The sequence below is a fragment of the Lepus europaeus genome, chromosome 16 (genome assembly GCF_033115175.1).
Source record: "Lepus europaeus isolate LE1 chromosome 16, mLepTim1.pri, whole genome shotgun sequence".
Classification (NCBI taxonomy): domain Eukaryota; kingdom Metazoa; phylum Chordata; class Mammalia; order Lagomorpha; family Leporidae; genus Lepus; species Lepus europaeus.
Genome location: NC_084842.1, coordinates 44122049 through 44145837, shown reverse-complemented (window position 1 = coordinate 44145837; position 23789 = coordinate 44122049). Strand labels below are relative to the sequence as shown.

The 23789-nt window shown below is 39.9% G+C and overlaps 1 protein-coding gene across 1 annotated transcript in view; it reads left to right on the top strand.

Annotated features, from left to right (window-relative positions):
• Window positions 1–23789, top strand: part of EBF2 (EBF transcription factor 2) — a 201989-nt gene that overhangs the window by 161760 nt on the left and 16440 nt on the right. Inside the window, exons 11-13 of the mRNA XM_062213232.1 lie at window positions 20207–20295; window positions 21639–21704; window positions 21785–21962. Coding sequence (XP_062069216.1) covers window positions 20207–20295; window positions 21639–21704; window positions 21785–21962 — 333 coding nt within the window. The remainder of the gene's footprint in view (window positions 1–20206; window positions 20296–21638; window positions 21705–21784; window positions 21963–23789) is intronic.

Here is a 23789-nt window from a genome sequence, read left to right as displayed (position 1 = left end):
GGGATCTATTCCCGCCCCTGTATCTCTCTGAACTTCATCTCCTCACCATTCACACTGACTTCCCTCTGTCTGGGAGCTCCTCAGGGCTATGTTTTCTGTTTGGTTCACTGGTGGTCACTGGAACAGTCTCTGAAAGCCCATGAATATTTGAGGGGCTTCCCTGGAGACAGAACACAGTGTGATGACAAACTACAAAGTGGGGATGGACCTGTGAGGTAGAAGGAGAGTCACCGGAGAGAAGGTGAGCAAGGAGTTCCTATGGGAAGACCTTGAGGTTGTTGAACCAAGGAGCTGAGCTGTGAGCATCTCGACAGGATTTAGGGTTATGGGGCTGGATGAGCTTGCCATGGAAGAGAGGGTAGCTAAGGATGGAAGAAGTCTAAGGATGGTGGCTTGGGGACGTCAACATGTAGGGCCCAGGATGCTAAGGAGCAACCTGTGAAGACAGCCAGGAAGAATGGTCAGGGTGGGAAGAAACCAGGAGCATAGGCTAACCTTGAAGTCAGTGAAGAATGAGTCTCTTTTCAGGACATTTTCCCTTTATAGGGCATCCAGCATTGCTGGTGTTTAAAAGATGCCCCCTAGACATAGACAATAAGTACTGAAACAGTCTCTGGCAGATAGTAGGTATAATAGCAATCCTATTAGAACCAATTCTCTACTCTCTACAGAGGTAAAGAACTCACTAGTCAGTGGGGCTATAGACATTTAGAGCCAGGTATTGAGTGCCTGTGTGTGTGCACATGTGTACACTTCCCTTGAAAACAGAGGTCCTCACACAGGCTAGATGTTAAATCACCAATGCCTAGCTTAGACCCTACACCAATTAGATTGAAATCTTGCAAAGTAGGACTCAGGTACCAATATAATCCATATATTAATTGAATAAACATATGCTGCAAATTATACACAAGATACAAAACCAGTAGTATCAATATGCCTGTAGCAGCTTACCATTCTGGAAGAAGAGGTAGCTACTTCTTGATTACAATGATTAGTTAAGTCCCATAAGATGTGTAAAGGCAGAAAAGGTTGGAGGAGTACTGAATAGGGAATGACTAACTTTGGGGAATCAGGGAAGATTTCCTAGAGGAGTAACAATACAGTGATATTTTGAAAGCAATGTAGTAATTGGTGAGATGAATGGGAGGATTCTGTGGTCTGTTATTTCTTGGAAACAGTGCCTAGCAAAAGAGGAACCTACGTAACCGTGGAAACGGTGGATATTGTGTAACATGGTTACGTGTCAGTATTGGCAAATTGTGGCATTATTGATGTGCTGTGTCATTGTGGTTCCCAGTGTGCTGTGACGTTATTGACTTTTCCGTGGAGCATATATTCACCAAGTGTGCACACTGTACTCAACACTGTGCCATGTGTTGGGGATACTGGGGACAAATCACCAACTCTCCTGGTCAGTAGAGAGTGGTGATGTCAAAGTGAACTTCTTATGCTCTGGAGTCAGACTTCCTGGACTCACAGCTTGATTTGCCTCTTAAATTGTTCTTTTCCTCTTATAGAATGGAGTACCTACCTCACAGAGGTAAAGTGAGGACTAAGTGACACAGGGCTTGGGAGCAGTGGTGGACGGGTAAAGGTCTACCAACCTATAAGCTCTCCAGGCAAAGCGATATTAAATCAAAGTATTGGTTTGTAGCAGTTGTTGATGTTTGTGGTGCAAATATTCTCACCATGGCTGAGTTCAAGTAATTTTGTGACATCAGCCAGGTCACAAAATTCCTAACACTTGAACTACCTGCTCTCATAAACTAGTAAAGCCAGATAGAGCATGGGTAGAGAATGATCTACTTATTATTATTCAAAAAGTGTTTATTATTAATATTACTTTTATTATTACCATGGAGACTGACTTAAAGAAGGAATTGAGCATGTAATGAGTACTAAAATGGAGCTGTATAGGATGCTGGGAATATATATCCAGGGAATTGAGTCTTATTAAACTAAGATAATAGGGAATACCTTAAACAATCCTAATAGGGGAAACTGTGTGCAAAGACCCTGGGTGAGAAACAGCATGGGATATATTTGATGACTACAACAGACAAGGTGAAAGAATGGATTAAATAGAGGTTGGGATCAAGCTGGAAGGGAGGGCAGGGGCCAAGTCTCACTAAGGCATTTTTTTTTTCAGCTCCTCTCCAAATGTCATGGGGAGCTGCGGGAATATTGTCCTGATCAGATTCATCTTTTAAGATGTTGCTCTGGCTGTATTGAAGCAATTGGCTTGGAAGCCAGGGTGGATACAGGCAGGTCAATTGGAGGCCAGTGTGGTGGCCCAGACCAGAAATGATGGCAGCTTGGTCCACAGTGCCGGCAGCAGGGACAGGCAGAAGTGGATGAAATTTAGGAGGTAGCATTGACGGGACTTGATGATTGATTGGATGGGGTGAGGGTTGGGAGGGGAGGGAAGGGGACAACGCTCAGGTTTCAGGGTTGAAAAATTGGGTGGGTATAGTTTAGAAAGTGATTTTTTAAAAGGTATAAAGTGCTGAGGGAGTTCAGAGGAAGGACAAAATACTTCCAGCTGAAGGAGAGGTGGGAAGATTTAATATTGTAAAGATGTCGATTAATGAATAAATTTAGCACAGTGCCAATCACAATAATAACAAAATATTTGGGGAACTTTACAGTAGTTTGCCTGGAAAGGAAAGGTGCTAAAATAGGAACCTTGATTTTGAAAAAAGAGAGGGCTTGCTCTGCCAGACATTAAAACCTATTTTAAGTTTCAGTAATGAAAAGAATATGGGGTTTTGTAAGAACATACAGAAATGTACAACAGAAGAGAGAACTTAAATTGTTTTTGCCCACATTCAGTGTGTAAAGATGTAGGTACCAGTGTGTAAGGAGCAATCTCAGAGCAATGTGGCAAAGTTGGAATGGTTAGCAAGTGTGTTGGGTCAGCTAGTTAAGCATTCACAGAAAAAGATTTCTCATTTCATATCATCATCTGAAATATATTCAAATTAAGTATTTTTTTTTTTTGACAGGCAGAGTGGACAGTGAGAGAGAGACAGAGAGAAAGGTCTTCCTTTTCCGTTGGTTCACCCCCCAATGGCCGCTGCGGCCGGTACACTGAGCTAATCCGAAGCCAGGAGCCAGGTGCTTCTCCTGGTCTCCCATGTGGGTGCAGGGCCCAAGGACTTGGGCCAACCTCCACTGCCTTCCCGGGCCACAGCAGAGAGCTGGACTGGAAGAGAAGCAACTGGGACAGAATCCGGCGCCCTGACCGGGACTAGAACCCGGGGTGCCAGCGCTGCAGGCAGAGGATTAGCCTATTGAGCTGCGGCGCCAGCTCAAATTAAGTATTAAAATATAGATATTTCAAAAGATTATGGGTCTAAAAACCCTTATAACCTTGAGCCTTGCTGACGTTAACAATAAAAACAGAGACTATTAGGGAAAGGATATGATTTGCATAAAAACCAAATTTTTTTCATGTTAAAGTACCAGGCAAAAATTTTTTTAAAAAAGAAAAAGGACAAACTAGGGACATATTCGCTCTGAATGACATAGTATTTTACACATAAAAAAGGTTCATTCATGGGGCCTGTACCATGGTGTGGCAGGTTAAGCCACCGCTTGCGATGTTGACATTCCATGTCAGAGCACCAGGAGTCCCAGCTGCTCTGCTTCCGATCCAGCTCCCTGCTAATGTGACTGGGAAAGTTGCAGAAAATGACCCAAGTGCTTGGGCCGCTGCCACCCATTTGGGAGATCTGGATGGAATTCCTGGCTCTTGGCTTTGGCCTGGCCCAGTCCTCGCCTTTGAGGCCATTTGGAGAGTGAACCACCTGATGGAGGATTCTGTCCTTCTCTCCTCTCTCTCTTTCTGTAACTGCCTTTCAAATAAATTTTTTTTTAAAAAAAGCAGATCAAATTTATTTTTTTAAAAAAGATTCATTCATCTGTTGAGCAAAAATTTATTTTATCTCTCTATTCATTAACTACTGTGTTCTGCACTGTAGATAAGGAAGTAAACACATTAGATTTCTTAAAAATTAAGGAGAAGACAAATCCCCAGAGACAAATCCAGAAGACAAATCCCAGCTAGAAAGTAACAATAGGACTTAATTCAGGAAGGAATTCAGTCAAGCAATAGACATTTAAAAAAATCCCAAACACATTCATAATCAAATAAATGCAAATTAAGGCAACAAGAGGATCATATAATTTCCCTACAAGTTGTCAAAGTATTTTTTTAAACAAATTAAAACACCCAGACTGGCCAAATTCTGAGAAAGTGAGGAGTTTCTAACACACTACTGTAGGAATGTGAATGGTTAGAGGAGAGCCCCTGGATGATACCAAGTTTAAAAATACACGGACCCTTTGATCCAGCAATTCTACTTTTAGGAATGTACACTTAGAAATTAATGAGCTTGCCTGCAGGCTGGTCATTGGAGCATTGTTTATACCAGGGAACAATTGCACATGTCCTAGTGTCCATTAGGGGATTCATTAAATAAATAATGGCAATCCTTGTACTATCAGACGTTAAAGATAGTACATGAGTGTATAGTTATTTACATGAAAGATATCTGTAATAAAGGCTTTAAAAAATCTTAAAACAGTATACATACCCAATTTTTATAAGTGAAAAAAAGAATAGTTGTTCCAAGTTAAGTATGGAAGCCTGCATATAAAATATTAATGCTATTAAGGATAGTTTGTGACCATTGGTATTATTTGAGTTCTATTTTTCATGTTTCTTGCTTATATTTATTATTTTCTAATAAAATTAAATATTTTAATTAAAACAGAGGATAAAATATGATGTAAAATTAATGTCAAATGTGTTTAAATACCAAAGGCACATGTTAGTAAACTTGCTTTCTTAGGTACAAAGAAAGGATTTCCAACCAGTCAGTGACGCTTCTTCCAGAAGGTCGCCCTTGAGCAGGAAGGACCCTGGGGAGACAATTAGGCATGAGAGGAGCAAGGACTCAGTAGTTCTCTGACAACCAGACAAGGAATCAGAACTGCAAGCACAGTGTAGGCTGGCTCAGAGAGTGGTCACTCTCTAGAAAACCCTGGACTTTGTGGGTTATTGGGCAGAAATCTACTCACGTTAGTAGAGCCAAGAAGCTGCTATCGACCAAGAAGTCAGGGGTTCAGGCCCCACAGGAAATGGATCCATGGCCTCTTGTCTTTCCCACTGAACAGGCAGACTCTGCTACAGAAAGCTAACTTAGTCTTAAGCAGTGAGTTCTGCAGGTGATTGAAGATGAGACTGCTGGACCCAGAGTGAAGTCCTGGCTCCAGACAGCTGCAAAGTCAAGGCCTTTTCCCTGGGAGGAGACCCACAAAGGCCTCTGCTGTTTCCCATTGGCCCAGCCTCCTGAGGGCTGGAATTGAAACACTGACCACAGCCACTGAGCACCTAGGGTGTTGGCTCCTCCTTCCCACATCTGGGTTTCCCCCAAGACAGTGCTCCAAGGCCACTGCAGGCCTAGACAAAATACTGAGCTCCAAGGGTGAAATGGAGAAAATTGTCTTGATCCCAGAGGGAAAGAAAACCCTTGAAACCCAGAGAACTTTGCTGGGGGCAGAGTGAGCTCTCTGGGCAGGATGGGGCCCAGGAGGAAATGCATTTTGAATCAGCCAGAAGAACTGCTCTCAGGAGCTGGCTGTGTCATCAATTACCTGTTTGTCCCTTTGTCAGGTCACCTGACTTCTCTGAGCCTTCTTTTCTTCATCTATGAAGTTCTGGCACTAATTATACTATACCTACAAGTGTTTCCCTAATTCAACTGATCATGAATGCTTGGCACCATTCCAGACATACCAAATTGTCCTCTTCTGGGAAGGTCTGGAATCTGTATTCTAAACAAAGAAACAAGTTTGGGAGACCTGAGTTCTGCCCATGAAACTGTTGCAGAGACTTGCCGGCTTGTAAAGTATTTCACATCTAAGGCTTCTTAGGAGACTGGGCCATTTCACCATGAACGCTGTATTGTTTATTCTTACGTGGAACCTCCCAGAAGAGAACCCATATAACAAGAGTCAGGAAGAAGGCCTCCTTCAGCCCCTGCCCCATCACACACACCTGTGGCCCATAGTCCGCCCGTTGATAGTTCCTGTGTTCAAGTGTGCGCCACCATAATGAACCCAAGCCCTATTAGATACACCCGGTATAATTAGCAAAGTGCAATAATCAGTTCCCCATGGTTGCTGTTGCCAAGCAAAGTGCAAACAACATCAGAGCTCTGAAAAAATTATGTTTTCTTCATCCATGTGGCTTTGGGAGTCTGTTTTCCTCCAACCAAGGTGTGCTAATATGCAGCTTGCTGCTGTGAAATTGGCAGCTTCATGGGAATACATCTTGTCAGGAAAGTCCAATTGCCTTGGTCTGGTTTGAGACCAAGGGGCATTATGCCAGCCTAGGCTTAGAGAGGAGGGGATCCTTGCTCTACTGTCATCACAGGCTTTCCTTTTCATTTCATTTTATTTTTTAAAGATTTATTTATTCATTTGAAAGTCAGAGTTACACAGAGAGAAGAGAAGCAGAGAGAGAGTTCTTCCATCGATGGTTCACTCCCCAGATGGCCGCAACGGCCGGAGCTGTGCCAATCCGAAGCCAGGAGCCAGGAGCCTCTTCCCAGTCTCCCATGTGGGTGCAGGTGCCCAAGGACTTGGGCCATCTTCTACTGCTTTCCCGGGCCATAGCAGAGAGCTGGACAGGAAGTGGAGCAGCCGGGGCTCGAATCGGTGCCCATATGGGATGCCGGTGCTTCAAGCCAGGGCTTTAACCCACTGCACCACAGCACCAGCCCCACGTTTTATTATTTTTTAGACTTATTTGTCTAATTTTTATTTGAAAGGCAGAGTTATGGGGCGGGGGGGGGGTGGGGAGCATAGGGAGAGAAGGAGAGAGAGAGAGAGAGAACCATCTACTGGTTCACTCCCCAAATGGCCACAACAGCTTGGACTAAGCCAAACTGAAGCCTGGAGCCTGGAATTCCATCTGTGTCTCCCACACAGACGGCAGGGGCCCAGGTACTTGGGCCATTCTTTGGTATATTCCCAGGCGCATTAACAGGGAGCTAGATAAGAAGCAGAGCAGTTGGGACTTGAACAAACACTCATATGGGATGCTGTCATCTCAGACGATGGCCTAACTGGCTGTGCCACGATGCTGGCCAGACATCACAGACTTTTCTTCAAAGAACTGGCAGCACAGAAAAATCATCCTAGTAAAGGCACCAATGGAGCCAGAATGACCTGTTGTACAGGTTCTTCTTGGCTATCTTGACTTCAGGTGGTTGCAGGTCTTCAGGGAAAGGATGACAGCAGCATAGCATTTGGGGTGGAACTGCTGATGTCTATAACTGTTAAATCTGCACCACTCAGAGTCTGGGATACAGTGTGATGCATGAGCTGATGGCCGGTCGTTGAAGACACATGGGTAGATGAGTGCTGCCATTGCTCCCATGGTTCTCGGCAGGATATGGGCTACCCATCTGATGGCCAGCTAAATCTACCATAAGTTCTATCTAAGACAAAACTAGTAAGGACAACATGATGAAAATAATTGAGTCACTGCATCTGTTGTCTGCTGAGCATGTAGGGCCAGGCCCTTCCTTGTGAGCCCCGATCATCACCACCTTTTCCCCTGATGACAGTTTTATTAGTATCTCAACTTTACAGATGAAGGGCCTGCTGCTTAGAGAAATTAAGTCACCTGTATCTTGTCACCAAACTAGTTTTAATCCAAGCTGTCATATTTCAAAGTCTGTCCTTAACCACTAACCTATTCTACTTCCTAATAATTAAGAGCTTATTGGAAGAAATGACACAAGGGCCATCTGCCCTTGTCTCGTAGTTTTACTAGGCACATGCCAACTGCCTTGTCTTCCTTGCTGTTAATTTGAGGAAGCGCCTAGAGAATAGGCTGTGGCCAGTGAGCAAGAAGGGGTCATAGATGATGCCTTGTTGTTGCCCTGGTTTTCTAGATGGCAAAATGGGAATTTTTCTCTCTCTCTGTGTAATGTGCTAGATGTAGACCTGTGAGGTGCTTTGAATTTCATAAAGTGGTGGAGAGTCTCCTTGAGTAATTAAAATTGCAGAAGGCAAAGGAATACAAAATCCACACTGTTGTTAACCTTGAAGAACTTGGTGCTGCGGTGGAAGGCAGCCTGGGAGGTTGCTGTTGGGTGGTAAGAAGACAGTGATGGAGTTGAGAGGCCAGGAATTGCATCCCAATTTTCAAGAAGCTCAGTGAACTATTCTTTGCACCATTTTCTAACTTATAAATGGGGATATGCTCCCTTTACTGGTAATGTGAAATTCTATGCATATGCAAGGGTTTGTACGTCACCACATATAAAAGTAGAAGCAGCGTTCACTGCTGAAAGGCTCTGTAGGAGCAGACTTGCAAGCCTTCATGAGTTCTAGGCTTCCTCTCTCATTGCTGTTTGATCAGTGGCGACTCTTTGTGCATCTTCTCTTCCATTGTAAAATATGAATTCTTCCAAAGCCAGCTACATCATGCCCTTCATATCGCAATCTAGTTTAGAAATAAGGGTTTTATAGGAGACAGAGAAGGCTAAGGCATTCCCAGAGCATGGAATTTGGCAGGTGGTGGGCAAGGAGGAAGCATTCAAAAATTAAAAAGGACAAAGGGGACAGGGGAGATTGACTGGGCCCCCATTGGCCAGGGTGCACACGGAGTAGATGCTTCGTCAGGTGTGCAGTTGAATTTAGATGTCAACAAAGATAGATAGGAAACCAAAATCTTCTTGTTAACCAACTTTCTCCCTTAAAATGTAAGGTTCTTCAAAATATTCATGGAAAATTAAAATGAAAAGGTAAGACTATTTGATGCAAAAATTTGAAATCACACATGAATGAGTCTTCAAAAACATTGTGGAAAATGGGTATTATAAAAAGTATGCGTGGATTTTAAGAATTTTTTATTCAAAACAAACTTTTCAATTCTGCTTTCCACAAACTTTTTGAAGTACCTATGTACTTCTTATCTTTTATATTAGCTAGGAAAAAAAATGCACCCCATGTGTGTTGATTAAATACCCTTGTTCATTATTTGGGAGAGAGTTTTCCTCAATAGGAACAGTTAGCCATGGGGAGAAGAAATGGGAGTCCTGAATTTTTCCACAAACCCCCAAATCACACCCTAGGCTGCCTACTCTGCAAGGCTCTGCACAAGGTGTGGAGTTCTCCCTCCATAAAGCTGCACTGCACAGATGTGCAAACTGAGTTTCAAATGTTAATAGCTCAGCCACTTTGCATTTTTTTCTGATAGCATTATCTTGAAAAAAAATCCCATTGAAGAAATGAATCTGATTTTTAGTTAAAAATACCCAATTCAGACATCAAAAATTGGCCCGTGTGCAATTGTTCCCTGAGCAGACCAGAAACAGGTTGAATCAATAGCCCTCCTGGTGGCCTGCACTTTTATAGAAGTTGCTCACACCCCCACCTTGTGTGAAATTCCAATACATCGTTCAGCTGAGTCTGAGGAATGGCGTCTCCATTGTCAGCCCCTGAATAGGAGGCTGTTGTGTCACTGGAGACATCCCAGCCCCTTAATGGACTGGTGCTCTCTGCTATAATATTCTAAATACACATTACAGAGAGCAGGAGCGTATTCATAACTGCTCCATTGTGGCATTTAGATTTACCCTTGAAATTTATCTTTAATTTTTACAGTTGTCTCCTTAACCATGTATATTACTCTCTTCTTCAAACAATCTGTCTTGCTGCTACAGTTTTTCTGGAAACCAAAGTGTAATTAAATATTAAATTAATATTTCATTTAAAATTAAATATCAAAGGCTTCAGTCTAATCTTTCACTTGTGTGCTCTTGATTCTCTCCTCGTATTCTTTTTCCTATGTCCACAAAGGCAGGTACCACCTCCCAATAATGTGTTCCTATATTATCTTTGTTCCACTTTTTTAAATGTTGACACTGAACTTTGGCTGCATTGAAACAAATGGATATGGGGAGATATTTCAGCCTAGCCAAGGCTAAAGATAACTTAATTCAGCAACCTGGTCAAAGTGCTTGGACAAAGGTGGTGTCACTGGTCACTGTCAAAATCGAAAACACATCTGGAGAAAGGGCCAGCTACATCTCTACGACACCATCAAATCCTACAAGAAAACAATCAGAAGCATTAGATGTTAATTTGACATAGATATCATTTTACTACACATTGAGTTTCCATAACCCCAACATCCAACATGCAAAGTGCTCCAAAGCTGGAAACTTTTGCATGCAGATGTGATGCCACAGGAGGAAAATTCCATACCTGACCTCATTTTATCTGTCAAAATCAAAATTCGAAACCATTACACCTAGTGAAATAAGCCAGTCCCACAAAGACAGTTATCATATGTTTTCTGTGATCTGTGGTAACTAATAGAGTACAAAAAATGTAATGTATTTGAGCAAAATTGACACTTTGAGATTTGATAATTGTTTACAGCCCTTGTTGGTACTGCTGAGAAATAGTGTTTCTTTCTTCTTACTAGATGTTGAATTCTTTACTTAGTGGAAGATTAAGCTTATGATTATAAAATAAACTGAAAGTATGCCATTGTAAAAATTAAAAGAAAGAATAAGCAATGAAGGAGGAAGGAGGGTGAAAAAATTATAAAAAAGGAAAAAAAACTAAAAAATATTGTATAAAGTTACCTTCAGGCTATCTGTAGAAACATAAGTTAATTTTGTGTTTAGACTTGGGTCCCATCACTATGCATAGGCAAATATTCCAAAATCTGAAATCTGAAACACTTCTTGCTCCAAGCATTTTAGATGAGGGATTCTCAACCTGTAGAGCCTTTGGGTGCCCAACACATGAGGAGTAGGGCAGAAAGTAGGCAGTTGGATAAGGAAATTGTGTAGAGGAAAAAGGAGAAAAAGGAAACTCAAAAACATAGTACATGGGAGGCAGACTTCATGGAAATCTATAGGAGAATGAAAGGACTATGAAGGCACAGCCACTATGAAAGAAGAGGAGAACAGAAAAGTCCCTAGGTTAGCCCGAGGTCAGGAGCTTGTCTGTGCATGTCTACATTCCTCCCAAGTCTCCAGCCATACCACCCTGAATGTGCCTGATCTCGTCTAAATTCCTTCCAAAGCTAGGTGGCTTGATGCCTTCCTTCCCTGCAACAGAGAACAACTCTCTTTGGCTAAATCCACATGACCAGTAACCCATATACACACTTTCTCCTCATATCAGACTCCAGCTTCTAATCGATGTTTCTTTAGAGACACATTACCCTGATTATAGGTTTCTTTGACTTTATATTTTTAGAATGCAGAGTGTGATTTCTTTCCACTCTTTCTTCCATTTTAAAGTTGGAATTTACAGTTGGGGGTTGTACTCCCAAGTAGACCATGGGCTCTGTGAATATCTGATCGAAGTGAAGCCCCTGTTCTGCAGAGAAATGCACATATGTGCCAACAACTGGAATTTCTACTGTTAGCGGCCATCCTAGGATCCATGTGAAGACTCACTGAAGAATAAAGCTGCAAGCAGGCCAGTGATGTGGATGAGCAACATCCCTAGAGTGGCCACCCAGCTGGGAGCTCTGACTTCCCCTCAGTCCACCATGCTACTCCTCTCCTCTCACGTGTCTGCTGAGGAAGCCAATCAGGCCTTTGTGACTAGTAACCCTGTGGATCAAGGGCTAAATGACCTCCTGCCTGCAGAGTCAATGCAACGCTGCTGAGGACTGACTGGACCTCTAACATAACCCCTTTCTGAATAAGCCAGCCTCCCCTATGTTTTTGGGAAACGGAAGTAGAACCATAATCTGGGGTTAGCATGATCTGGTCTCTACATTCTCTTAAGAAAAGAAAAAGAAAATCATGCAGAATTTATGTGTCTTACTAATCCTTTGGGAAAATTAATATTGAGTATCAGCCAGCTTTTTTCCCCCAAATGAATGGTTCCCAGTAGATATTTTTAGTTAAATACTATTTACTTTAAAAAGAAACCCTTCACACATGGCTTAGAGTTTATATCTATTTGTTGGGTCCAAGATATGTAAGTAACCTCATATATTATACCCCCAATCAAAATGAGAAATGACACTTGAGATCCAGGCTCTCGGGAGAAATATTATGAAATCTCAGGGTATTGATGAAAGTTTTTCAAGGCTGATCCAAATGGGATTTAGATTCTGTGGCAGTTGAAATGTGTATTATTAAACTCCTTAAGCAAACCCGAATGACTCCCAGTGGAGGATTAAGACATTCTATGTATAGCAAAGACGAAATTCTCATGTCTGAGTTTTCTCTATTGAATTCCCCCTTGATTATCTTCTGTAATATTTAACTTCATGCCATGCCATAATTATTTAATAAAAGATAAATATAAATTATATCTCAGTAGGGATATGACCTTTTACCTTAATGTTATATGACTAAAGAAAGACAAAGGTAAACAGAGCCTATAGATTGAAGCATATTTCTAATTTCTTCTGTTTTTGCCTTGCCAGCGTTTCTCTGTGTCCCTGTCAGCCAAAGGGTTGGCAGAACTTCACAACATCCTGCCCTCCATGTGGTAGGCAAGGTTGTAAATTTACACTGATGGCGGTAGTTAATGACCTGGCTGTCCCTTAGAGACAATCTTGGTACTGGTCTTGGGCACCTCATTAGCTAATTGAGGTTTTCTCAGCTCACACCAGGCCTGAAACACCAGAGAACACCCAGAGAGGTGAGGAGGGGGAGAAGGAGAGGGAAGCTGAGATTCAACGTGAAGACGACTCTAGAGGATGTGAAAACAACTGGTCATTTGGGAAGTCACTTTGGAACCGAAATAGAAGTTGATGTTCTGAAGGCTGACACTGACTGATCTTTGCTCTTATGGTTTGGTGGTGACTAAAGCAGCCCTAGTACTTTTGAGTTCATGCTTTCTACTTCAAAAATGCACTTGATTAAATCAGTGTGCGTGTGTGTGTGTGTGTGTGTGATTATTCTCTGTTTATATACAAGGACATTTGAAAAGGTTCATGGAAAATGGAATTAAAAGATAAACTTATTTTGGTGTAAGTAAAAAAAATACAAGAGGCCTTCAGAAAGTTCATGAAAATGCATATAATGAAAAAGCTATGCTATTTCTAGATTGAGGACTGGTCTGGGGAGGTGTGGGCAAGCAAGATTAAGCCAGACTTGGGGTCCTGTTGATTTTCAGTCTGATAGGACAGAACAAAGGGGACAAGTGTGTGATAAATTCTGTTACAGAAAAGCTGTCTTCATCCTACCCATATGTACTGACCCAGCTTCAGAAAATTCCTCTGTGAATGGTAGGGAGGACCAAGGAAGAAGGGGATAGGTGGCAGGAGGCCGTGGGTGGACCGACGTGGTGTGTTGGTGGTGTAGTATGTAGGAGTGGCCAGGTAGACAGGAAGGAAGGGGCAAGGACAGCAATAGAGACGTTGAGGGGTTAGATTTTCTACCTTATGGGACATTACTTCTTTTTATTCGGCACATTGTGAGCACACCCTTATCTATATTTTTTCAGTTTTCTCTATTTAAGGAAACCAACATTTTGGGTAACAAAATGGTGCATAATTTTTAAAAAGTATGCGATAATTGAAGGTAGCTGTTTGTATTTGCAGTTGATACCAAATGAAACCTTCTCTCTCTCAAAGACTGAAAAGCCAGGCACTCTAGGCAAGGCATCCCACTCTGTCTGCAGCCCTTTGCTTAAAGCTGGGGACGAAGCACAGAGAGCAATGGCAGAAATATTTCTAGGTCTACAGTGGAAAAGGCAAAGAGCACAGGCTTGGGAGCTAGAGAAGCCTGGTACAGGTCCATCTTTCCCATATGGAAGTGCATTTAAAATGGGGATAAACCCCACAGCATAGGGTGGCAATGAGGATTAAATGAGCCAATGCATATAAAAGGCTTTGCAGAATCCTGGTAACATAGTAAGCCCTAGGTAAATTCGAACATTGGTAATTATGATTTTCATTATTGTACATTATAGCCACCAAATTCTCTTATTAAAAAATTGCTGGCATTGTAATTAAAGAAAAAGAAAATTGCTGGCATTATAATACTAAGTGGAAAAAAGTTTCTATAATTATTCCAATTATGCACATAGCTATTCTTACATGTCCCTTGGTAAGATTGTAATATAAGTGCAAGTGTTTAATCTTCCCCAACCACACCCTCAGAATATGTTAGAGGATATTTTCAGAAAAACATAAAAATAAGGGAATTTTGGTGTAAATGTTTGAATCTGGTTAATGTTTGAATCTAGTGTCATTCATACGCCAGCACTGTTGTGTTGTGCTGGTGTATGCAGACAGCATGGTACAGAGTGTGTGAAGCCAGGCTCATCATTCTCCTCTTGGGAAAGAAAGGTGACCAGGAAGTCATAGAGGAGACCCTGACAAGCCCCGAGGCCTGCCCTGTCTCTGCCTTGGGGAGTTAGAACAGTGGTATATACAGAAACTTGACCCTGAGTAGAAAAGATTGTGTTTAACACTTAGAAGTTGTTTATATGTGGAAAAGACAGAATGGTTTTCTCTTATTTCAAGGGCTCAGGCAGAACTCAGAATTCAACTTTATTGTTTATTTATTATTTGAATGGCAGAAAGACAGAGAGAGTGACAGAGAGCTCTCCCAATCCATTGGTTCACTCTCCAGATGCTCTCAACCTCAACAGCCAGGGCTTGGCTATGTTAAAGATAGGAGCCAGGAACTCAGTCCCAGGTGTTCCACGTGGGTGACCAGAATCCACCTGCTCTCTCCCAGGGTGTACATCAGCAGGATGCTGGAATTGAGAGCACAGCCAGGATTTGAGCCCCAGGAAATCTAAAAGGGTTACAGGCATCCTAAATGGTGTCTTAACCAGAATGCAAATGTCTGGCCCTCGACTCTGTTGTCATCTGACTGCAGAGAATTGAATTGAAGAAGAATGCAAGGACAAAGTTATGATGTCACAAAGTGGAAGCAATTTAAAATGTACAGTGTCTAAATTGCTGTTCGTATAGTGATAGAACTTAATGTAAATGGGAAAATTGTTTCTAAAAGATACAAGACATAGAAAGCCTATTAATAATAACTGTACAAGATGATAAACTATCAACAAAAATGTAAAAATGGATGAATGAGATGGGAAAATTAAAGTCAAATAAAATTCCTTATATATGCTTTGAGGAGACAGAGATACTGATCGGCCTGACTTGATCATTACCCATAGTACAGATGTGTTGATTTATTGCACTGAACCTCAGAAATAGGTACAATTATATGTCAATTACATTTTTAAAAATTCCATATATATATGGAGGGGCTCAACAGATTCAAGTAATTAGAAAAAATAAAGATTGTTAGAGAAATCTAAAGGTACTGTTTAAATTTAAAAAGGTATGTCTCTTCCAAATCACTAGGAATATATATTATATTATATATTATGCTATTATATGTATATAACATATATATATATATATACATATATATCAATATAGATACTATAAGAAAACAAGGAAGATGTGGAAAAACAAATTTATAGTAGCAAATATTGGTAAGGCATGCTAAAATATGATAAAAAGATATATTAAATAAACATTAAAGCATTACTCATGGAACACAGACAAGACTAATATGTATTAATTCACAGAACACTCCAGAAAGGCATTTCGGCCGGCAGTTAAGACAAAGGTCAAGATGCCTGACTCCCACTTCTGAGTACCTAGGTTCAATGTCCAGCTCTGGCTCCCGACTCCGGCTTCCTGTTAATGCAGGCTCCAGGAAGCAAATAATGTGTTCCTGTCATCCCAGAAGGATCTGGATTGAGTTCCTGGTGCCTGGCTTCAGCATTGCCTGGTCCTGGTCATTTCAGGCCATTTGGAGAGTGGCGCAGTACATGTGAATGCTCTCTTGCTCTCACTTTCTCTGGCTCTCAAGTAATTTTTTTTTAAAATTTAAAAGCGCTTAAAACCCAAAGGTAGGTACTGTGAGGCCACCTGTTTTGGATTCAGTACAATTAACTAAAACAAGAAATAACAAATTTAATACTCAACTATCTAGAAATCTTAGAGTATTCTTTTTTGAACAAAAGAAAATAAAAACTAGAAATAAGGCCATTCAGAAAATTACAGCAAAATGTGGGAGTAGAATGACAGGTTAGAAATTTTAAACAAATACTATGCAGAATTTATGCTAAAAATTTTAAATCCTGGTGAAATATATGATTTTTTAGAAAAGCACAAGTGAAATTAAGAAATAAAGAATGAATACAAGGCTTCTGACTGGAAATTAGATGTACAATGGTGCTATTCTCTGAGAATCTCATGAGCTTGGATATTCGTGATGGGAGGAATCTATGGGATATTCCAGTGGAAATTTTTAGCCAACTGTTGGATATACAGGTTAAATATTGCTTATCCAAAAGGCTTGGAACTCAGAAACACTTCAGATTTCAAGGGTTTTTGAATTTTGGAATATTTGCATAGACTTTATTGACTGAGCATCTCTAACCTGAAATGCTCCAAAATCCAACACTTTTTGGGTGTCATATCCAGCATTTTCTATTTGTGGATTAGAGATGCTCACCCTTTGTAAGGCTGAAGCTCCAGCAAGCCATTTGCACTACAAACAAAGATGTGTGATGATTAGCATGTAGCTTGGCTGGAAGTCACTGGGACATGGATGGAGTTCCCTGGCAGAGTGTGTAGCGAAGCAGAGGATCTTGAGGAGCATCCATATTTACCAGATGGGCAGAGAAAGGACAGCCTTCAAAGTAGGCAGAGACAGCATGGCCAGAGAAAAAGTAAGGAAGAGCAGTGTGAGTTCAGGAAAGCCAGACGGAGAGGATCCTACTGGTGTCAAACACTAACCTGGGGTTAACATAAGAATGGAGCGGTAGCTGCTTTGGCGCAATAGTTTTTTTTTTTTTTTAACTTTTATTTAATGAATATAAATTTCCAGTATACAGCTTATGGATTACAATGGCTTCCCCTTCCCATAATTTCCCTCCCACCCGCAACCCTCCCCTCTCCCGCTCCCTCTCCCTTTCCATTCACATCAAGATTCATTTTCAATTCTATTTATATACAGAAGATCAATTTAGTATAAATACTTCAACAGTTTGCACCCACATAGAAACACAAAGTGAAACATACTGTTTGAATACTAGTTATAGCATTAAATCAAAATGTACAGTACATTAAGGACAGAGATCCCACATCAGGAGCAAGCGCACAGTGGCTCCTGTTGTTGACCCAACAAATTGACACTCTAGTTTATGGCGCCAGTAACCACCCTAGGCTGTCATCATGAGTTGCCAAGGCTATGGAAGCCTTCCAAGTTCCCTGACTCTAAAGACCCTCATCCCATATCAGAGTACTGGTTTTGTGTCCTGGCTCTCCTTGCTATTCCAGTATTCTGCTAATGAAGATCCTGGGAAGACAGTGAATTTTGGCTCAAGTGCTTAGGTCCTTGTCATTCACATGGCAGACTGGATTGAATTCCAGGCTCTGGGCTTTTTGACTTGGCCCAGCCATGGCTGTTGCAGGCATTTAGGGAGCCAACCAGAAGACAGAAGATCTCTCTCTCTCTCTCTCTATTCTCACTTTCCCTACTTCAAATAAAATAAAATAAGCTTGTGCACAAATGTTAAAGAAAGATAAGGATGAATGAGTTCTGAAAGACACAGCCCCTGTCCAGAGCCTAGTATCTGGAGGAGTTGAACAAGTGAAGATTGGGTTAAAATTCCACGGGTTATGTACATTGTTAGAGCAAAAGTATGGAATTCTGGGCATTTCAGAGATTAGGCTTATAACTGTAACTCATACCAGGAAACCAAGGCAGGATAATTATGGTTTATCAAGGCAAGAATAAAGAGAACTCTGGAGGGAGAGAGAGAGTTCGCAACATGCAGAGGCCTATTGACTGTGAGAATATGCCTATGTGTTTGTTAGAATACACTAACTGCTAGAACATGTTTCCCCAAATTTCAGAGATTTTGTGCAATAAAATCTGTGTCCTGCTCATTAAAAAGCAGGTGACTGACAGAGCAATTTTGCTAGGTTCTTTCAAAGTTTTAGTTAAGAGATGCTATTCATGGTAAGTTTTAGAGGCTAGGGTACAGGAAATTACTCAATTTGTCTTCTAAAGCTGGTGTACAATCATAAGCTGAACAGAAGCAGGCATGAAATTTTAGTCCTTCATATGGACACACATGTTAAAATCCCTAATATCAGCAATAACAATAACCAACTTATGAGTGTCACTGTGTACTACACATTATCCATAGTAATGTAATTCATCCAATCCACATATTGGTAACCTTAAGAAAATATTAACAAATTGAAATCAGGAATACTAAGAAAATTATATACTACATTGTCATTTTAATGTTTACTTGTGAAATATTGGGAAATCTGTTATAAAATACAATTTAAACTGGTCAAACAGAAAATTTTTGTGACTATAATTTTCTAAATTTCCAGAAAGTCCTTATAAAAAAAAACCCTCTTATTGAAACATGGTAAATAATATCTTCTCAAATAGCCAGCACTGCATCTGGTGGTGAAATGTTAGATTTATTCCATTTAAAAGAAGTCGAGTAAGAATACACAATATCACACTCCTTTGGGGGGCATTATTATTAACATTAATAAGAAGTATATAAAAGGGGAAATTAAAATGATCAGCAAATACTAGTCTAAGAAAGACTTCTTCAGCCTCACTGGTGAGTAGGAGACGCAGGTGAAGAGGACTACACGTATTGCGAAAGGGAGGGTAAATTTACGTATTCTTCTGAGCAGCAATTTGACAGGGTGTGTGAAAGGCCTCAAATATAAATCACAACTTTTGATCCAGTAATTCTAATTTTTAGAATTTGTTGATTGAAATAACTAAAGTTATATGCAAAGGCTAATCACTGCTCTGATTTTTATAATAGTGAGAAATTAAGATCACATTAAATGCCCAACATTAAGAAGTCATTTAAATAAATTATAGAACATGTCATGGAAAAATATGCAGGAATTTTAAATAATGTTATAAAAGAATATTTAATAACCTAGGGGAAATTTTATGATATACAGTATTATTGAGTAGATAAAAAGTAGGTTATGGCGCAGCATGAATAGTTTGTCTCTGGATAATATTAAGTGTGTGTAAATCTGGAAAGATATAAACCAAAATGTTAATCCAGGTCATCTTCTAAGTGGTGGGTTTATGAGTGATTTTATTTCTATTTCTGTATTTAAATTTTTAAATAACTTCTCATAAGAAAGGTATCATTTTGATGTTAGGATAATAACAACAAATGTTTATAAAATACATGTGCACAATGGAAGAGAAGAAAGCACACACTGCTAAGCTTATTGCTATATAACTAGAGTTCAGGGAATTGCTTTATTATTTGTATCTTTTTCTTTACTTTGATCATGTATTAATTTTCAAACCATAAAATTTAAACAACAAAATTTTTCGAAACAAAGGAAGGGAGGAATGAGAAAGAATAAAGGAAAACTGTTTGGAAGTTTGTCATTCATTCATCCCCTCGGTCACGCCCTCATGTTAGTCACTGACACTGAGCAGCCACTTGTTCCAGGCCCTGTCTTAGAGAAGGAGAGCACAGAGGGGAAACAAAATGAGTTCTGGGCCCAGGGGCCTTGCAGGAGAGGGAGGAGCCCAGAATTTTTAAAAATGTGTGTGTAACTGAGGATGATTGCAACTGGTGCGCGTGCTCATCCTATGCACATAGGAACAGGATTTTTGAAAATAAGTTCATAGAAGGGTTGTATTTGTGTGAATACACATATTTAACAGAATGATTAGGAAACAGTGATATTTAGAATTAGTAGGTGGTAAAGGCATACCTGGGAAAGAGGAGTGGAAGGGAGTAGGGAAAACAATATCAAGGTAGTTTATTATCTTTATAAGAAATTGAGATATGGTTGATAACGCAATGTTTTTGAGAATGCACAGAGAAATTATACATTTGTGCACTTAAGGCAGAAATAATATCTGTAAAAATGCTAAAATTTTGAAATGTTATTCTAGTGGGAAAGTGTAAAATTACTATAAATTTCACATTTAACTGTGAAGCCAACACTATCCCTGGCATAAAACACTAACTGCACCCATGTATGTATTAGTTCTTAGATAGACAATATATGGAAGACGCAACTAGCAACTTGGCTTCGCGGCCAGGACACACACTTACAGTGAGGGCTTCTATCTTTCAGCTTTAAATGAACCGACCATTGACTATGGCTTCCAGAGACTGCAGAAAGTCATCCCAAGGCATCCTGGAGACCCGGAGAGATTAGCCAAGGTAAAATGCTTTGGAAATAGACTTGTGAGTACTTTTATGCAGAATTTCTGCAAACTTGGACAAATCAAGCCATTTACATCCCATTAAAATTAATTAGACCTTGAAATTTGGCTGGGCTTTAGATCCAAGATGCATATAAAATGTCTACTAACTATGAAATATATTTTGATTAATCTCAGAGGAAATACTCTTATGAAATGTGAAAAGTTGGGCCTGTAAAGCAGACACACCACAAGAGTATTCAGCTTATAAAACACTGCCTAGTTTATGAAAGTAAATATCTGCATAATTGCTTAAAAATGTAAGCTCCACTCCTTTGTATTTAAATATGATTTTATTTACCCATCATTGCAGGGGCCTACCAATCTATGATCAAGTATTCACTGAGAGCCTACTATGGATATAAGTATTTAATGAAGAGAAAGACATTTCCATATGAAACTTCTATGAAATGCATCGCTTTTAAATGAATTTGCTTATGAAAATTGTATTACGAATCTGGTCCATGATGGTAGCTTTCTTTATTTAAAACATACATCAATTTATTAATTGTCATTCAACTAATGAAAGCTATTAAAAATGTACATTTATATGTGCACTTTAAACACACAAAATATAAAATGCCATGTTCTTTATTCTGTGCTGTGAGTAAAATTCAACTTGCACAGTTGCTTTTACATCACACCTTTATGTTCCTGCTGGAAAAATCCCCAGCTCCATCATTAAATGAGATGATATCTGGAAAGTAGGTTAATAGCAATTTAAATGGCTGTAAAAAACAGGAGGTGGAAAAGACAAAATGAGAGGAAAGGGATTAGTGATTACTAATTCTCTCTGGTTAAAGTGAACAGGGGGAAATATTATTGAAAGAATTCATCTTTATTAGAACCAAATTTTGCTGAAGGCATTGCCAAGACAATTTCAGTACTCTGGACAACTCCTTGGCAAATAGCTAAATTCAGGTCCATCAATCATTTTAAGAATATTTGGTTAATTAGAGTCCCAGAATTTTAAATAGAGAGGTCTAAAAGTAGTTTTTAATAGAAATTCTATGACATTAGTTATAGTCGACTCTACCCTCTATTTGGTTGATTTTGTCTGATTGTTTGTTTTGGTAGCACAACTATTTATGGGACTATTTCATAGTGGTAAATTTCATGTACATAAATATTTCTAGAGGAATTTATGTGAATGATTATATTCTGCCTGTCAAACCCTCTTTGCTGATTTTTTACATTTTGGCAGAATATGTGAACTTTTAGTTTTTATCTGTAATTTTCCTTCATTTGCCATATTTTGGACTTTACCTTTCTTTATTATCGACCCCACCCCTTCTTTTCCAGGAAATGCTGTTGAAAAGAGCTGCAGATCTGGTGGAAGCTCTTTACGGCACACCACACAATAACCAGGTGAGAAGTCCACATCTTACTCTGTTGAGTTTGACTCTTCACACTAAGTAAGATGCTCACCCTAACCTGCCATTTTACAGGATATCATTTTGAAGCGAGCTGCAGACATTGCTGAAGCCCTCTACAGTGTCCCTAGGAATCCTGGTCAGATTCCAGCCCTCTCCAGCTCCCCAGCTCACAGTGGCATGATGGGAATCAATTCCTATGGCAGCCAGCTTGGGGTCAGCATCTCAGAGTCAACTCAAGGAAATAATCAAGGTACTGCCCTTCCTGGAGTCAAAGCTCAAGTACATCTTATATGTTTAAGAGACTGGTTCTGGGGTGACAGCTTGAGCCATACACTATCAAACAGAATGTGTCCCCAGATAAGCAATAGAATCTTAAATTGGATTATTTTAACATTATAGGTACTGTGTTATGTAATTTTCAGCTATTTAGGTTCCAGGTAGAATCCTTGAACTGGAAATATTTAAGGATAAGATTGGCTAATATGAATTTAGAAGGGTTTAGGCTTATAAAAACTAGATTTATAGGTACTAATTGCATAAAATTTATATTCTGCTGTTGTGATAAGCAGAATGAATGATGAAAAGAGGTAGATTATTGCCAATTGTCATCCATTATGTCTAACTCTCTCTTCCTGGTACCAACAGCAAGTGACTTGCTTCTGTTTGGTAACTTCCATTGTGTTTTATCACATAAGCAAATATATAGCAACAAACATATAAGAAGTCTTCAAATTGTTCATAGGATATGTGAATTATGAAAGAATTATGTGCGGGTTTCACAGTTGTTTTTGCATCAAAATAGACTTACCTTTTTATTCCAGTTTTCCATAAGCTTTAAAAACCTTTTATTCATTTATTCAATAGGCAGAGGGACACATGAGAGGGAAACAGATGGAAGGAGAGAGTGTGTGTGTACACTCATTTGCGGTTCACTTCCCAAGTGCCCACAAAAGCTCTGGGCTAGAGTAGGCTACTAGCTGGAGGCCAGGAGCTCCATCCATAGGAAGCTGAAGTCTGGAGTGGAGCTGGGTTTCAAATCCAGACATGCTGACATGCACACAGGCATCTTAACCAGCAACTTACCCATTAGGCCAAATGCCCACCCTCCGTAAGCCCTTGGCAATACTCTCATATAGTCAAGTGTGCTTTTATGTGTAAAGTATACTAAGCAAAGATTTATTCATTGAGGTTGGCTTTATTATAAAGTCTAAATCTGTCATAAATCATTTATAAAAAGAAATGCTCTTAGGTATATCTAACTTGGGATAGTTTTATTTCTAATCTCATTCATCCATTGGAAGATAATTTCTCCTTCTTCTGCCCAGAGTGAGTTCTTGCAAAAGAGTGGGTGGGATACATTATTGCTTCCTTTTCTTTTCTTCTCTCTTCTTTTTGTTTAATTTCTCATTCTTTCCTCCTTTCCTTCCTTCTCTCTCTCTCTCCCACTCTCGCTCTCTCTCTCCCTCCTTCTTTCTGTTTCTTTTTTTTTGGCAGACATGGGACCTACAGACCATATATTGAGTTCTTTTCTTTTTCATTTGATGTCAAATTTGGGTAGTTTTTGAGACACTTATCCAAAGCAGCTTATTTCAGAATAGATTGAATAATGTCTGTGGGTTGGGGTTTCAGGAGTGTGGGGAGGACCCATCACCCCTTCCTCTCTCCCACTCATGGAATGGATCCTCTCACACTTAGTTGCTGTTATCTCAAAGCCCTGTGCTAAAGAACAGCACATTTTTGTGAACTCACCAGTGTTTTTGAATGAAAATGCATTCCAGCCCAACAAAGGGCATGCAACAACCCCAAATTTACATCTCTGTTCTTCAGAATTCAATTGGTCCTGGAGGTATTATTGGGGCACCTTTCCTCCCAACCTCTAATAAAGATGCTGTGGTGAATTAAACTTGGGAAACATTGTTAGCCTAGTTAAACCAATTTATTTATTCTCTTGGCCTTTCATACACGAGTCTTCAAGAAATGTCTACAGGACATAACATCTGCCCAGATTTATGTGACCATAAAATGCTTTTCTCAGTGATGCCAGTTAGTATCCCACAGGACTCCAATATCATGTGAA